At 41.9% G+C, this 15,953-nt stretch overlaps 1 protein-coding gene across 6 annotated transcripts in view; it reads left to right on the forward strand.

Annotated features, from left to right (window-relative positions):
• Positions 1–15,953, forward strand: part of NOS1AP (nitric oxide synthase 1 adaptor protein) — an 82,070-nt gene that overhangs the window by 33,981 nt on the left and 32,136 nt on the right. For 5 of the 6 annotated variants that reach the window (XM_072998278.2, XM_072998276.2, XM_072998277.2 and 2 more), the window contains one exon: positions 15,426–15,518. In XM_072998278.2, coding sequence (XP_072854379.2) covers positions 15,426–15,518 — 93 coding nt within the window. Of the gene's footprint in view, positions 1–11,517; positions 11,643–15,425; positions 15,519–15,953 lie in introns of those variants that run through there. The other variant, XM_078392448.1, reaches the window with a different exon arrangement.

The raw sequence follows: 15,953 nt of genomic DNA on the forward strand, positions 1-15,953 counted from the left end.
CTTCGAAACAATTTCCAAGGAAAATTCAGAGGACTAGTTTTAACCTATAAAACCCTAAACAACTTGGCTTCAGACTTCCTGAAGGTCTGTGTCTCCCTGTATCAGCCTCCCCAGGTTTTTAATTCTTCAGGTAAGGCCTTTCTCGTGGCCCCTCTCCCCTCACGAGCGTGCTTGGTGCAGACACAGGAAAGGGCCTGTCCAGCGGCTGCTCACAGGCTCTGGAATTCCCTGCCATGGAAGGCCAGCCTGTACTCCTTGCTGTCCCTTCAGTCTACAGGCATGCAAATACCTTTATTTTCAGGCAAGCTTTTAACACCTAAACTGCAGTTCAGGAAGGGATTTTAAGGAGGACATTTTCTTTTTTAAAAATCTCTTTAAATCTATTTCTATATTGTTTCAAAGAATTTCATTTAATACCTTTTTATAATGAATATATATATATATATTTAATAGTGTAATCTCTTATATTTGCAGTTATTTTAATATTTGTGTATTTTTTCAATCATTTGTAAGCTGCCCTGTGCTCCCTTCTACAGGCAGAACTGTTGGATAGAATTTAATTGATGCCATTTGTTGTAAAAAGTGCTTGAAATGGCTGTCCCATTATATGGGAATGAAAAGAGGTATCAAGATGTTAAGAGAGTTTTAGTTTATGAAGATAGAATGGCAAAGTAACTTTTGGTCTCTTTGATGGTGCCTGCTGCCATCTGCTTCCCATTGCTCTGCTTATTAGTACTGCTGTTCAGCTGGTTTCTCCAGCTCATTCAGGATCAGGACATCAAGAGCTTCGCACACTTTGGTACTCTGCTCCAGAGTTGTTGCAGTAAGTATCTTTCTTTCATGTTGTACTAGGGGCTTAAAGCAAAAGCCCTGACGAGATTTAAAACCTGTTCTTCTCAGGAGCTCCGTGTGTAGTTGAAAAGCTCTCCCCCCACCCCATGTTTCCCATAATCAGTCTTTTATATGGCAGTTTTGATTCTCTAAATTAAAGGTTTCTGAATGTGTTTAGATGGCACAGAAGTTTAATTTTTCTAGTGTTGTTTTCCGGCTCTCCTGGGTGTTCCGGTTTGTATGATCTCAGTCCCAGGATCTTGCGGGCATTGACAGTCTCTCAGTCTTTGTCTAAGTCCAAGCTGATGTCACAAGTTGAGCCGTCCCATCCTGGCCTTCAGTGTGACCCTCAGATGGTGGTTCAGAAGTTTACTGTAATTTTCCAAACCTTCAGCCGTCTCTCACATTTGCAGAGCTTTATGCTACAAAGCAGTGATTTTGTGTTTTCCCAAGATAGTGAAGCCAAAGCTTTCCTTTGTAGCACTCTTTGGTTTGGTCAGTTTCAGGGACAGATTGGTCAGTTTTAGCACCTTCATCCAGTCTCCCAATTCTGCCAGAAGTTGCTGAAATATTTTTCTGATAGGATCTTCAATATAGGCCTAACCCTTGCATTTTCCCTCCTCTTGTGCCCTTTGTAGGCCCTGATGAAATATTTGAGAGGCCTGTTGTTTCTGTAGCTTCTTTTGAATTGTAGCATCAAAACCCTTTCAGGCAGAGAGTCCATAGCATGTTTTGTTCCATAGCTGTAATTATTCTTGGAGTTTGAGATTTTGTATCTTTTGCTGGCTTTTTATGTGTGTTTTACGCAGGCTGTAAGCAGAGCTGCACTATTTCTGTTGGTAGTAAGACATGCCCCCTGATTCTCTTCTGGAAAATCTTCTGTATATTCCAGTAGACGATCTATATTTGTCATATGATATGCAGTCCCTCTTCCTTTTCTGAATCCAGCTTTAACATCTAGCAAAGTCAGGCTAGCATATAGGAACTTGAAAGGGCAAATCGTAGTAGATAGCAGTTTACAAGAGTTTACAAGAGCTGAGCAGTTCAAGAAAGGACATTTTGGAGATCACTCATTCATAGCGTGGCGATACATCAGAGGCAACGTGACGGCCCATGACAAGAACAACAATACTGTATTACAAATAGGAATAGGAAGAACTTGCCACAAGTAAGTTCTGAATTATGTCAACCCTTTTCAAGGTTTGCTTGGTATAGAGCAGTCATTAGCGATTTACCATTCTATTCTTCTGGGTCTGTATAGCTTTCCTGAAGCTACACAGACTGGCCTCTCTCTCTCTCTCTGGAAGCACAGTGGGGAAATCAAATTGGCAACTTCTAGCTCTTTCACCTGGGTACCAAACTCAGTCAGCTCTCCAGTTAGGCAGGTTTAGGATGCTAAACTGCTGAAAAAGAAATGCTAATAAAATAAAATGGCTCAATATTTACTTCAAAGTTAAGTTAAAGCTGCAGTTTGTAGACTGACTTAGGAGTAAGCAATATTGTAGTTAGTGAGCTGTATGCCAACGAAAACATGGCCAAGATGCTGGTATTGTTTGATTGTTTGAGCCAGAAGCAAAAAGGGAGAAATATACATTCCAGGAAAATGTTGTGTTTGTGGGGGATTAATAAAAAAAATTATTATGATTATAGAAAAATGGTCATTACATTAGCTTTAAGTAATTTTTATTCACATTAACGGACTTCGAGTTGGATTGATTATTCTTTCTAAAGTCATGTCCTCAGAACTTCCTCCATGCTAGTCTGGGGCTGGCAGAGAGGCCTGGGTTGAAGGCTTTAGGAAAGAGGTGAGTTCCTAACCACCTCTTCCCCCGTCCTTGTTTACTCTTAGTCTGTCTATCCCAAACCAGATTTTAACTGAGAGGCAAAATATTTTGCTGGTTAGTTTCCTGTTAGGGAAGGTTTCAACATACCAGGATGCCTATCTGTTTAATTTGGATTGAATCCCTGAATTGATCATTTGTGCTCATCCACTGTAGTATGCCTGCACAGTTTTTCCCAGAGATTGTCCTCTTTCTTTATAGTTTCATCATCCAGTAATTTGCAAGTAACCACTATTCACCTGGACAAAAGAATTTTTAACCTGTGAATTTTCTGCAAAAAGGGTGCATATTTTGTAAGAGAAACAACTAAGCCTCTTCACAAGTGAGAACAAAGCAGCAGAGAAACGAAGTGACAAGTGTAAACTGTGGTTCGTTGTCATTCTGTGCACAGTGATTTAAAAGCAAGGACCACTGAAACATTGAAGCTTGCCTATAAATAAACAAGAACAGGATCGGGCCGCCCAATGGTAATATTGGATTTATACAGTACAATGCAATATTTAGTCACAGATCCAGCAGTGGCAAGGAGAGAGCAACATATGTCAACAAGAGAAGGTCCATGCTTGCTTTGGAATGAACTGTACTAAAATGAGCCGGTTTCTTTTAGAATAAGAGAAGGTAGTTGGGTTGCAGCATTAACTTAATAGGGTTTTCAAAGTATGAAAGATATGAATATTTCGAGTGCCACTCCCCCGTTGAGCTTCCTTGGCTGAGTGAGGATTTCAGCCCTCTGGTCTTCTGAGTCCTTTGGTCCATCACTTTCTCCATTATACCACACTGACTCTCTAATTCTAATCACATTTACTTAAAGGAAATAAGCAATCCTTAATGTCTTTCCTTATAGGAAGTATCTAATAATAATTCTCCCATTGTTCCAGAATAGGATTTTCTCAATTTCTTTTTTTTTTAAAATTCCAATGTGTATTGTATTTTCATTACTAACCAAACTAGCTGTAGCTTCAAAAACCTTAACTATCCAATGGTGATTTTTGTCTTTTTATTCAGATTAGCCACCAGTATTCTAACTTGTGGAGAAATGGAACTTTCCATTTCCTGATAGAGACAGGATTTCCCTCCTTCAGAGCTTGTATTCTTACCTACTGTGGCCTGTGGAGGCTTTGGGATGGCTTAAAGTAACATTAAAAGCAAAACAAAATAGAAAAGAAAATAATGTTGTGGCATTTTAAAGATCAACTTTAATTTTTTAATATAAGCTTTTGTGGATCTTCTTTGCCCATGTCTTCAGACATATGAGTTGGAAACCAGTTCCAAACAGGCACAGACTAACATGGCGGCCTCTTCTGAAATACAAAGATAAAAAGTAGCCATCACATTCACAGCAGATATCCCACATAGCTCAAATGCCTCTGGAAATTAAGGAAGACCTTTTATCTGCTTTCTCCAAGCCGGCTGCTTCCCCAAGGGAGACATGGAAACGTCCCCAAACGATCACAGCACAGCACAGAGCTCTGAAAGGGAGGAAAGGTGGAAGGGAGGGGAGGGAACGTTCCAGGGTTAACTTTCAAAGAGTAAGGAAGAGATTTGACAGTGGAACCTCTCACTTGTGGAATGGGCACTTCCCTTAAGACAAAATCCAAAGCTCTGCTCTCCTGGATGTGTTTTGCTGCAACTGCATATAAAAGTACAGTGGTGCCTCACACAACGATGTTAATTGGTTCCAAAAAAATCAACGTTGTGTGAAACATCGTTCTGTGAAACATCATTTCCCATAGGAATGAATTGAAAACCGGTTAATCTGTTCCAATTGGAACAGATTGCCATCTTTAAGTGAAAAAACCCATAGGAAACATCGTTGAGTGAAACAATGTTTCCTCCATTGGAATGTATCGAAGCCGACTCAATACATTTCAATGGCTTTGCGAAGTCCTTTTTTGCTCCTGTAAAAGTGCCTTACAGTGTTTGGAACAGGTTTTAAATGCTTGCAATCGTTAGCCCACCTCCTGAACCCTATGCAAACTTAATTTGATGTTGTTCTGAGTCGTCCTTAATTTTTAGTGATTTTTTTGAATTTTCTCTCATTGGAATGTATTGAACTTTCCGTCCAATGCATTCCAATGAGAGAAAATTCAGGAAAAAAACCAAAAATTAAAGACGACTCAGAACAACACCAAATTAAGTTTGCATAGGGTTCAGGAGGTGGGCTAAGGATTGCAAGCATTTAAAACCTGTTCCAAACATTGTAAGACCCTTAAAAATGAGCGAAAACGGAAGAGCTTCAAAAGCACTGAAGCCGGCTTCAGTGCTTTTGAAGTCTTTTCCGATGTCCCTTTTCGCTCATTTTTAAGTGTCTTACAATGTTTGGAACAGGTTTTAAATGCTTGCAATCCTTAGCCCACCTCCTGAACCCTATGCAACTTAATTTGGTGTTGTTCTGAGTCGTCCTTATTTTTTGGTGATTTTTTGTTTTCCCTATTTAAATGCATTGAACTGTCCATTCAATTGATTTAAATGGGGAAAATAAAAAAATCACCAAAAATTAATGAAGACTCAGAACAAAACCAAATTAAGTTTGCACATATTTCACAAGGTGCATTATGGAATCCAAGCATTTAAAACAGGTTTCAAACATTTTAAGACACTTTTAAATGAGCAAAAAGGGACATCGTTAAGTGAAATTCCCCCATAGAGAACATCGTTAAACGATGGGGGAAATTCCTCAAAAAAACCCATCGCTGTGTGAATTCATCGTTGTATGAAGCAATCGTTGTGTGAGGCACCACTGTATGGGTAATATACGTCCCTGTTAAAAGTCTCCGCCCACGGCTGTGCTTCATTGTCTTCAGTTTGCTTAGGCAAAGAAGGAGACCTGGTGTCGTGTAGGGGGATAGAAGGCTGGACTTAAAGACAAGGAGCCCACTTCCAATCCCTGCATTGGAGGTGTCCTTGCCTGACCATGCTGTAACATGAGGTGCAAGGCAGTAGTAACCGAGTTATTGTGTTTATTCTGTATACTAATGTGGTATGTAGTGCCATGGGTATAGGTCAGGGGTGGGCAACTAATTTCTATAGGGGGGCCACATGAAAAATCTGAAATGTGTTCGGGGGCCGAACCAACTTTACTTAAAAATAAAATGAAACAGCCTTCACGAATACATTGAAACAGTGATGTTATGATTGTTTTTATTTTAAACTTGTTAATCTTCACAAATACTAAAGAGGTTTTTTGCTGTATGTTAAAGATAAGCAGCTGATCAACTTTAGATGAAAAGCTATAAAAGGTTTTGATGTTCAAAACTGTCCGCAGGCCGGACAGGAGCGGCTCGCGGGCTGTATGTGGCCCTCGGGCCGCAATTTGTGCAGGTCTGCTGTTAGGTCAAGATGAGGGTTGAAGGTGGGTTATATGACCTGTTGAAAGCTATGGTGCCACAGTGGATACTGTGTCAGGCAGGAATTCAGGAGGCCTTCAGCGAGGAACCTAGAGGAGTGAGCAGGAACTTAAGGTCATGCTAAAGGTTTCTTTGGGTATTGTTACGAAGGCTGGTTGTGGAGCAAGAGGTTGGGAGTTGGATTTCCCACTGTGCCTTTAGGGAGGAAGAGCTGGCCTGCATCGCCTTGGGCAAGCTCATCACATGCCAAGCAGAGCTTGAGAAAGTTGCTGTCTTTGATTGCAACTCCCACAATTCTCCTAACCAGCCTAGCCATAGGTCAGAATCCTCTGATGTCAGAATGAGGTCACAGTCTGGTCTGTATCCCTGCAAACTGAGAGGCAGTTAACAGTCAGGCTGAGCCTTCATGTGGTCAGGATGGATCTTCCTGTTTGGTCAACTTGAGGGTTGAAAGTGGGTTATATGACCTGTTGACAGCTATGGTGTCATAGTGGATAGAGTGTCAGGCAGGAATTCAGGAAGCCTTGAGCGAAGAACCTAGAGGAGTGAGCAGGAGCTTACAAAATAACTTTATTCTGAAAACTTTAAGGTCCCCTTGTACTAATAGTTAACTACCCATTTTCTTTAAAGATGCTCCTGAAATTATTAATTCCTGAGTGTCAATTAAGCTATTGATAGGGAAAATATGTCCTGTGACTGAGGATGTCACACTTCAGGTAACCAGTGATCCCCAGGATTTGGGATCTGTGTCTTTGCTTTTCTACTGGAAGCAGGCTTTCGGGTCACACTAAAGGTTTCTTTGGGTATTGTTACGAAGGCTGGTTGTGGAGCCAGAGGTTGGGAGTTGGATCTCCCACTGTGCCTTCAGGGAGGAAGAGCTGGCCTGCATCGCCTTGGGCAAACTCATGACATGCCAAGCAGAGCTTGATAAAGTTGCTGTCTTTGACTGCAGCTCCCACAGTTCTCCTAATCATAGGTCAGAATCCTCCGATGTCAGAATGAGGTCACAATCTGGTCTGTATCTCTGCAAACTGAGAGGCAGTTAACAGTCAGGCTGAGCCTTCAACTGGTCAGGATGGATCTTCCTGTTAGGCGGGGTGGGCAATTAATTTCTATAGGGGGGCCACATGAAAAATCTGAACTGTGTTCGGGGGCCGAACCAACTTTACATAAAAACAAAATGAAACAGTGATGTTATTGTTACCTTGAATTTTAAGTTCGAAACTCTGGCAAGGACAGACAGGCTAAGACACAAGACAGCTGAACAAGCCAATTTTATTAAAGTTCAAAAGTTCACCGGGGCCTCCCATCTTAAAAGCAGAGGGAGACCCAGAACAAAGAGTGAGCCTATGTTTTATAATGGTTACAGACAAAGAGTCATAAAAGTACTACATTGCTATTGGTCATCTTTATCCCAGCTTTTGGATCTCAGCCATGATTGGACTTCAGGTGTTTCTGCAGTTGACCTATTGGTTTTCTGTACCCCAACCTTGGATCTTGCTCCTCACTGGATCTGAGATGCTAACTTAGCCAATCTATTGGTCAGAAGAAAATATCAATTTTATGCCATGAGGTTTCTTTCACCTGTGCCCAAGATGGGCCTGAAAGTCTGGGAACAAGAGTATCCATTATTGCCACCTTCCTCCCCTGACAATCCAATGCCACTTTGGGCAGGATATAGAGGGCCCTTTTGTTACTCTAAGTGTAGTCATCTGGCCATACTTTACCACCACAATGTCAGTTCCTGGTGTAGGATGGGGGTTTCTTTGTTTATTTAGATGGCACATGCATGGGCCATAAAGACTCCCATCAGGTATGGCTGGCTATTGGGCTGGGGGCCTGAATGGTCTCTGCTGTTCCCTAGTCTGAGGGGCAGGATCCAAATACTATTTGGAGAATGTATAAGATGTATACAGCATTAAAGAAGTATAAGATACAATACAAAATAAGATTCTAAAATACAATTGAAACAGTGTATAAAACCATAATCGGTACTGTACATCCAGAGCGTTTGTGGTATAGATACAGTGGAGATACAATATTGTTACAGCTACATTGTGAACAAGATGTTAGTACATAAGAGAGATTCTCAAGTTTATTGATACAGTTGATAGTAATAACTCTGTTAATATACAATATCATTATCTCCCCCTATCATTATAATTGTTTTTATTTTAAACTTGCTAATTTTCACAAATACTAAAGAGGTTTTTTGTGGTGTGTTAAAGATAAGCAACTGATCAACTTTAGACAAAAAGCTATAAATGGTTTTGATGTTCAAAACTGTCCACGGGCCTTACAGGAGCAGCTTGCGGGCAGTATGTGGCCCTCGGGCTGCACTTTGCCCAGGTCTGGTGTAGGTGTATAGAGTGATTGATAAGGTGTGGCATGATTGTTAGAGAATGTAGATTTGCATATGGATGGAGACTACCTGAGAGAGTAAGTGCTCTTTGGAATGGTGTAATGTGAACGAGGATGGGAGAGTTAGACTCGGACCGGGGTTGGAGCAGGACAGTTGAGGCAAAAGAGCAGTGAGAGTCTATAAGAGTGAGGGGGAAAGTTATTGAAGTGCTTAATATCTAAATGTGTCGCCAACGTACTGTAATTGTAACCAAATGTTTAAGCACTAGAGAATGCTCAAATATAAGCACATAACATCATAGCTTCATAAATGTATTTATTTATTTAAAATATTTTTACCCCACCTTTCTCCTTAGGAAGGACTCAAAGAGGCTTACATCATTAAAAGACAACATTTAAAACTAAATACCAATAAGTATATAAATACTAAAAAGGATGAAATAAACACCACACTAAAGTATGGTGATCAGAAGCAACATGAAAACACATTTAAAGCAGTAAGGCATAACAATCCATTTAAGAACTCCACTCAGGCAGCCAGTTGTTAAGGGAAAGCTTGCAGAAGGACAGCAAACATGGAGCCAGCTTGCCTCCAGTGGGAGAGAGCTCCAAAGTCTGGGATCAGCAACAGATCATTATTTCTTCTTAGAAACTTGCCTTTGGTCTTTATAGCACAATGTTAGGGAGAGCCAAGAAGCCCCAGAAGAATGAAATGTATGTACAGTGTTGCTATTGGGCAAAATTCTATTGCTTCACTTCACACTGACATAACCTGGGTCAGGATGCTGGAAACGTTTGATTAATTAATTAATTAATTATAAACGGTTACAGTCCCGATAAGTTACAGAGCGGGTTACAAAACTGTATAAAACCATTTTAAAACTTAAGACGTTTAAAACAATTTGAAATGAGACCGTTCAAAACTGAAAATTAAAATATAAAAACTATTGAATTGTAATCTGCTCAGAACCTCCCCCAAGCTATAATAAATAAGTATATTTTGGCTTGGCATTGAATTTACACAAATGAAAATCTTCTTATCCCCTTTCAGGTTCTGAAGTTCCCTAGAGTTCCCTTTTGCCCTGGGGAAATCTTTGGGAACCTCGGGATGTGGGAGAGGAAGGGAATGAGAAGCCTTTAAAGATCATAAATAGCCACTAGATCACAACGGAGGGATTGGTACGCCCAGAGGAGATCCAGCAGTGATCTTTTGCTTTTAAGGGCTCACTTCCCCACTGTCCTGAAACTCCCAAAGGCTTCCACAGGTTAAAAGGGAGCCTGGGGAGCTGTTCAGAAGGTCCCTGGGGCTTCAACCCGGTGAGCCCTCACTCTACTACACCTCTGAGCAACCTAACCCAGGAAGAAAGGTAAAGGTGTTTATGTTGGCCCAAAGTAGTGATAGGTGATTAGCTTGCTCCCAGAGAACACAAAGAGGGGCCCTCTTCAGGAATTCTTTAAAAGACTGAACAGAAAACGTGAGGCGTGTGTGTGTGGCCCCTCCTCTTTGTTTCCTCATTTTGGTCCATACGAACAACTACCAGTTTGCAAAGCAGAAATTCCCCTACATGTGGAATCCACATGATTGTCAAGCCTGATTTTTCCAGGGTTCTGGCTCCCCTGGTCTAGAGAAAGTGCTCCTTTTCAGACTGTAGTTTTTCATGCGATAACATCATCAATAGAGCAAGGAGGGACCAACACATTCCTTTCTTCATATGTTCAGCTAACTTGTTTATAGGGCAAGTGAATAAGTCTGCTGCTACACTAACATCTTGCAGAATTATTATAGGTAAAAGCAAAATAAAAATTATCACGTCAGGATAGAAATAGTACATTAATAAGAGAATAAACAGTGAGAAGAAAAACTTAACACTTTGCATTTAAACTGTTGTAGATGTAATTCAGGGGACCCTGTGGATGTCATGGACTAAGAGCGCAGAGTCTTCCAAGCTCGACAAGGAGCTTCCAAGGGAGGGGGTGGTGGCAGCTCTGCCTCCTCTGTGAAATTACGGCAGTATGTGGTGACATGTGCAGAGAAGCCTATGGGCAGCGGGTGCTGGGGGAGGGATCAGAATGCAAGATAAACTAGGGTGACCACTCACAAGGAAACACTGGCCCCAGACCAGTGTTGCAGGCCAGTGAACCCCATCATTGTGCCTTTGCCTGCTCACAGAAGAGAAGGGCTGACTGTTCTGTGTGTGATTATCCTCTTTTCTACACCTGTCAGATTGTCCATGCATAGATAAAAGCAGAGCTCTGTGATGTTTCAAATTCACTCGTTGACTCTCTTAGGTTACTCCACATTTTTTTTATAGAACTGGGAGCTATACCCGTCAAAGACAATGACTTCATTGGAGTTCGGTTGGATATTTTATCCCCAGATAAATGTTTGAATGCAGCAAAGTATACTAAGAACCTTGGTATTATTGCCTTGAATATGCAAGAGCTGCAGGGCTCCTTGGTGTTTCAAGGACTGTGTTTGCTTGCTTGCTCTCTCACTTGTTCGTTTGTTCGGTTGTGTCCCACTCCCATTATTATCACAGCACTACATTAAAACCAACAACAATAACCCTAAAAACAGTGAATTCAGGAAATTTATCTAAGCCATACCCTGAGAGTAAAAGCAAGCAGAGAAACAAGAAGCTACTTTATACTGAGCCAGACCAGTGGTTCCGTCTACCTTGGCATTGTCAACTCTGTCTGGCATCAGTGGTTCTCTGAGGTTTCAGGTAAGATTATGTCCAAGTCCATACATTCCTTGGTGGTGTTCCATTAAATTGCTAAGTAGATCTGAGCCAGTCTAGCTTTCAAAGTAAACATTAAACAAGATCAGGTGTGGTTGTTGTGGGTTTTCCGGGCTGTTTAGCCTTCTTCTTAAGTTTTTTTCTTCCTAACATTTCGCCGGTCTCTGTGGCCAGCATCTTCAGAGGACAGGAGTCAGAGCTCTGTCTGTGCTCTGGTGAAGATCAGGTGTGTTCAAATTGTATGGTAGTTTTGTTGCTGATATCTATAGGAATCACGTTCGCATTTTGGCAAACGTCTAGTCACAGTCTTCCTCCTTGAAACGTCCTTTACTCTCTGCTGCTGCTTTTTCTAAGCTCACATGGCCCAGCAGAGTAAGGAGCAACTTGCAGAGAAGGGAGGGAAGGAGAATGGCCCCTGGCATTTGTTTGGAATCTCTGGAATGGCAGCTCTGTGTTGGTAACCTTTCAACCTTTGCTTGTGCTGAGGACTTTCCTGAGCTGCTCCCAAGAGAGTTGGTATGGTAAGTGAAATTTAATGGAGTTCCTCTGCTAACTTGAATGCTATTTATTGAACCCTCATCAGGGTGGTAATTGGCCAAAACAAAGAATGCCCATTGAGCCAATGTCCTAAAATGCAGTTCACTTTTTCCAGTATGATGATACCTCAGCTCTGCTTCTTTCTCCTTATTCTGAAATCCGTCACAGGTTCTTATCTGATTTTTAAAAAGCGGTGGTAACTACAAGCAGACAGAAAGAGAGCTGAGAAACGTACTTGAGAATTATTAGCCACACATGACCATCAACACAAAAGAAGAAAGCTTTAGATACCCTCCCACCACCCCCAGTGTTATAAAATTTGAAAAATTCAGGGCTATAACACAAGCTTATATTTCCCATTATCAGTGTATTTGGACTTTCTTTCTTCCCTCCTTTCTTCCTGTTTTTTTTATCTGAACAGTGTTGACTGCTGCAACATTTCCCAAGCCCTTTTTGTCTGATCTCCCTCTCCTCTTCTTATTTCTCCCACCTTCCTGAGCGTGACAAGAAGACAAGGAGCTTCCAAGGGAGGGGATGGTGGCAGCTCTGCCTCCTCTGTGAAATTACGGCAGTATGTGGTGACATGTGCAGAGAAGCCTATGGGCCGCGAGAGCTGGGGGAGGGATCAGAATGCAAGATAAACTAGGGTGACCACTCACAAGGGAACACTGGCCCCAGACCAGTGTTGCAGGCCAGTGAACCCCATCATTGTGCCTTTGCCTGCTCACAGAAGAGAAGGGTTGACTGTTCTGTGTGTGATTATCTTGAATATATTTTTTGCTTCATTCCACGCCTAGATTTAACAGCTGCTATATAGAGAACCTCAGGATATGAAATATAATTTGATGCTGGGGCTAGTTTTGGCAGGACTCCTGGGTAGGGCCTTCAACCTCATTAGTGCACCTTCTGAAAGAATTATAATAGTGGCTGCTGCTGCAGCACTTACTAACAAGGCCAGACATCTGCTCCAGCAAAGTGTGTGGAAGGGGAGGGAGGGAGATGCAGGGAATTTTGCTTCACAGATGCCCAAGGAACATCAACAATCAACTCCTGAAGTTGGACCTACTTGATGGGACTCTGTTTCCTTTAGAGCTGTGTTATCTGTCTGCTGCTTGTGCCGAGTGCTAGGTTCCAGGTGATGGATGTTACATGGTGGAGTGTTGCTTGGCACTCTCTGTCTGCCCTTTCCATACTGATTTCATCTTATTTTTCACATGGCAAAGAGCGACAGGAGCATGGCAGTGAGGGAGAGATGGACGCATTTGCAGTATTTTGCACACATCTGTGCTTTAAAATAAGGTATAAGACAGGACTGCTGAGCAAGGAAGTTACCACCAGTTCATCTGATTTTTCTGTTCTTCTGCACTCTCTCTATACTAGTATGGAGTGACATCTCAGTACATTTGTGAGTGAAATAGTGAGAGCAGATGAAGGATTTAGATCAGTAGTTCCCAGTCTTGGGTAACCCAGGTGTTCTTGGACTAAAACTCCCAGAAGCCTTCACCACTTGCTGTGCTGGCCAGGAGTTCTGGGTGTTGCAGTCCCAGAACACCTGGGTTACCAAAGGTTGGGAACCACTTCTCTAGATGACTGTGTAAGAGGCAGAGGATGGCCTTTCCATTAAATCTCCATCTGGCTGCCACTATGGCTGCAGCTTAGAAGGGCTATGTCTGGCTTTTTTTACAGAACTAATTTTGGAGCATTTTTAATTAATTTCAGATGAATACAACTGTTTTCTTCTTTGTTTCATGGGAAAACATAAGAGTTGATATCTGAATGAGTTGCCTAAAATTTATACAGCTTCTACAATGCTCTATCTTACTCTTGTAGTCTTTTATCTGGAAATGTGTCTTGCATGTACCCTTTTAGAACAGTGCGTACCAACAAATGTGCAAAATATGAAACAAGCATGACCATCATCATTCAACACAAATGATCCAGTGATTGCCCACTTAGGTTCCACTCCACTTTTTATCAGTGAACACCAGCTCTTTTCTTCCTAATTTTAAACTGTAGAGCTGTCCTTCCTCCAAGCCTTGCAGGTTTAACAGGCAAGAAAGCATGAGCTTCTGCAGTCTATGCTGTCTGATTGCCATGCATTTGCCATCACAAGGAGATGCTTTAGCCAAGAAATGTTTTAATTTTTTAAAAATTTGGGAAGGTTGGGGGATTCTGGGAGACACCTTTGGGGCAGCAAAGAGTATTCTGAGGTCATGGGCAGCATGCTGTCCATCCTTGGCCTAATCTCGCTATTTGGTTCTTAGTGAAGTCTGGCTTCAGAACTCTTGCTTTCTATTCTGCCCCCAAAGAAAGATTACATTGAACTCACAGCTATAAAAGTGTAGAAACCTGGTGTATATTCGGGGGATGAGGGCAGCCACAGGAAAAGATGTTGCAAATGCAGTACCTGACCTAGCTTTCACATCCCTGTCCTTTTATGAAGGACAAAAGAGATGCATTTGATACAGAAGCTCTTCTACACAAGCCCCTCGCTGACACTTCTTGGACTAGAGCAGAAAAGAGGAGTGCCGCTCTTGCAGAATGTCCCCACTGGAAAGAAGGTAGACAGGGGCACTCAACAATGTCCCAATGACAGGTTACCCAACAGGACAACTCTTGTGAGGATATGACACAAGAGTGACGCACTGCCTCTCTTGCAGCATGTTGTGACCACTGAGATAAAAGAGAGGCTGTTCACCTATAACTGATATTTTCAGTTGGATTTCCTGCATAGTTACCTGACCTGCCTGTTTATGCCCCTGCATCATCTTTTGGTTTGCTACAGTCAGGAAGGAGCTGGACAGCTTGCCTGCCCTAAAGAGATGTTCAATCTGGCTGCATCTTCCTATTCCCATAGAGCGGCATGAGCACCTGCTCCATTGCTAAGTAACATTCTTTCCCTACATATGGAATGGATGACAAGAACAAGTTTGCTGACGTCTTTAAAAAGAGATTCTGTGGAAGATATCGATGCCATATAAATATTTTGACAGATGGAGTTCGGACTACTCCGTCCCCTTCCCTGTCCTGAAATGAATATACGTGTGTGTATGCGCGTGCGTGCATATGTGTGTGTTTCTGATTTGTAAGCCATACAGGCTACAAGGTATTATATTTTTAAACTGATAGATTCTGTTATATTGTTATTCTTGAAAAACTGTTCCGAGTCTGGGGACTTGAATACTAAAGAAAACTGTTTGGGGCCTGAAACAGGGCTACGAGTAGTAAGGTACAAAATAATGCTTAAATGGCTAGTCACATGTTCTGAGATTTCCAGGGCATTATCTGCCAGATTTCTAAACCCTTTTGGCATGAAAGGGTGAAAGGGGTCTGAGAGGCAGATGTGGCTCATGAACCATTGCTTTAGATGGACAATTTAAGGTTACTCAATTGCCAGGAATCACCGTTTTCCTCAGTAGGCAGATGATGGGCTAGGCCTGTAGAACTTACCTGATGAGAACTTTCCATTTCTACCTCCCCTGCTCTCGAAACACAGACTTTTTTTCACTGATACTTAGGGTGGCTGGGGGTGCCCCATCCCTCTTGCCATGCCACTGCATGATGATGTTCATACCTAGCGTGTGCTCCCAGGGTACCATTAGGTTGGGATGAGAAGAGCATGAAAGAGGAGATGGCCGGTAGTGTGGCAGGTCAGGGGTGGGCTAGCATTTATCTGTTTCTTTATTTACTTCTTTATTTCCTTTATTTCAAGTGAGAAATACTTCTAGAAGAGACTTACAACAACCAATGTGTTTTGTTTCCCACAGTATGAATTCAAAGCCAAAAATATAAAGAAGAAGAAGGTTAATCTGGTGGTGTCCATAGATGGTGTAAAGGTGATCCTAAAGAAGAAGAGGAAGGTGAGTTTCTAATTTCCCAAGCTGTGGTCAGCCCTTATCCCTACACGTAGAATTCCATTCATAGATTAGGCGGAGGCTCTGACATGCCCTGAGATCCTGGACTCCAAAGTCCTGTCCTGGCATCTCTTAGCATTCTTTGGGTTCAAAATGGATGCAGTGTAGCAGAACTCTGTTTCTTATCAACTGTCATGCTGTAGTTTGACTGCTGTGTCTCATGCTGCAATGCTACTGTGAAAATACAAGTTAATTCTATGAGGAAACTTGCAAAGTGAACATTCTTGTTCATGGTATCTCTTATATTGTGTTAGCTTTGTTGCAGCAAGAACAGAGTCCTATATTCCCCCCCTTTTTTTTTACTAAATTACCCATAGCAGACAAGAAGCCAATAGTTTTCAGTTGTACGAATTGTGTGAGCTGATGGATGTGGTAGGAAAT

The sequence above is a fragment of the Pogona vitticeps genome, chromosome 4 (genome assembly GCF_051106095.1).
Source record: "Pogona vitticeps strain Pit_001003342236 chromosome 4, PviZW2.1, whole genome shotgun sequence".
Taxonomy (NCBI): Eukaryota; Metazoa; Chordata; class Lepidosauria; order Squamata; family Agamidae; genus Pogona; species Pogona vitticeps.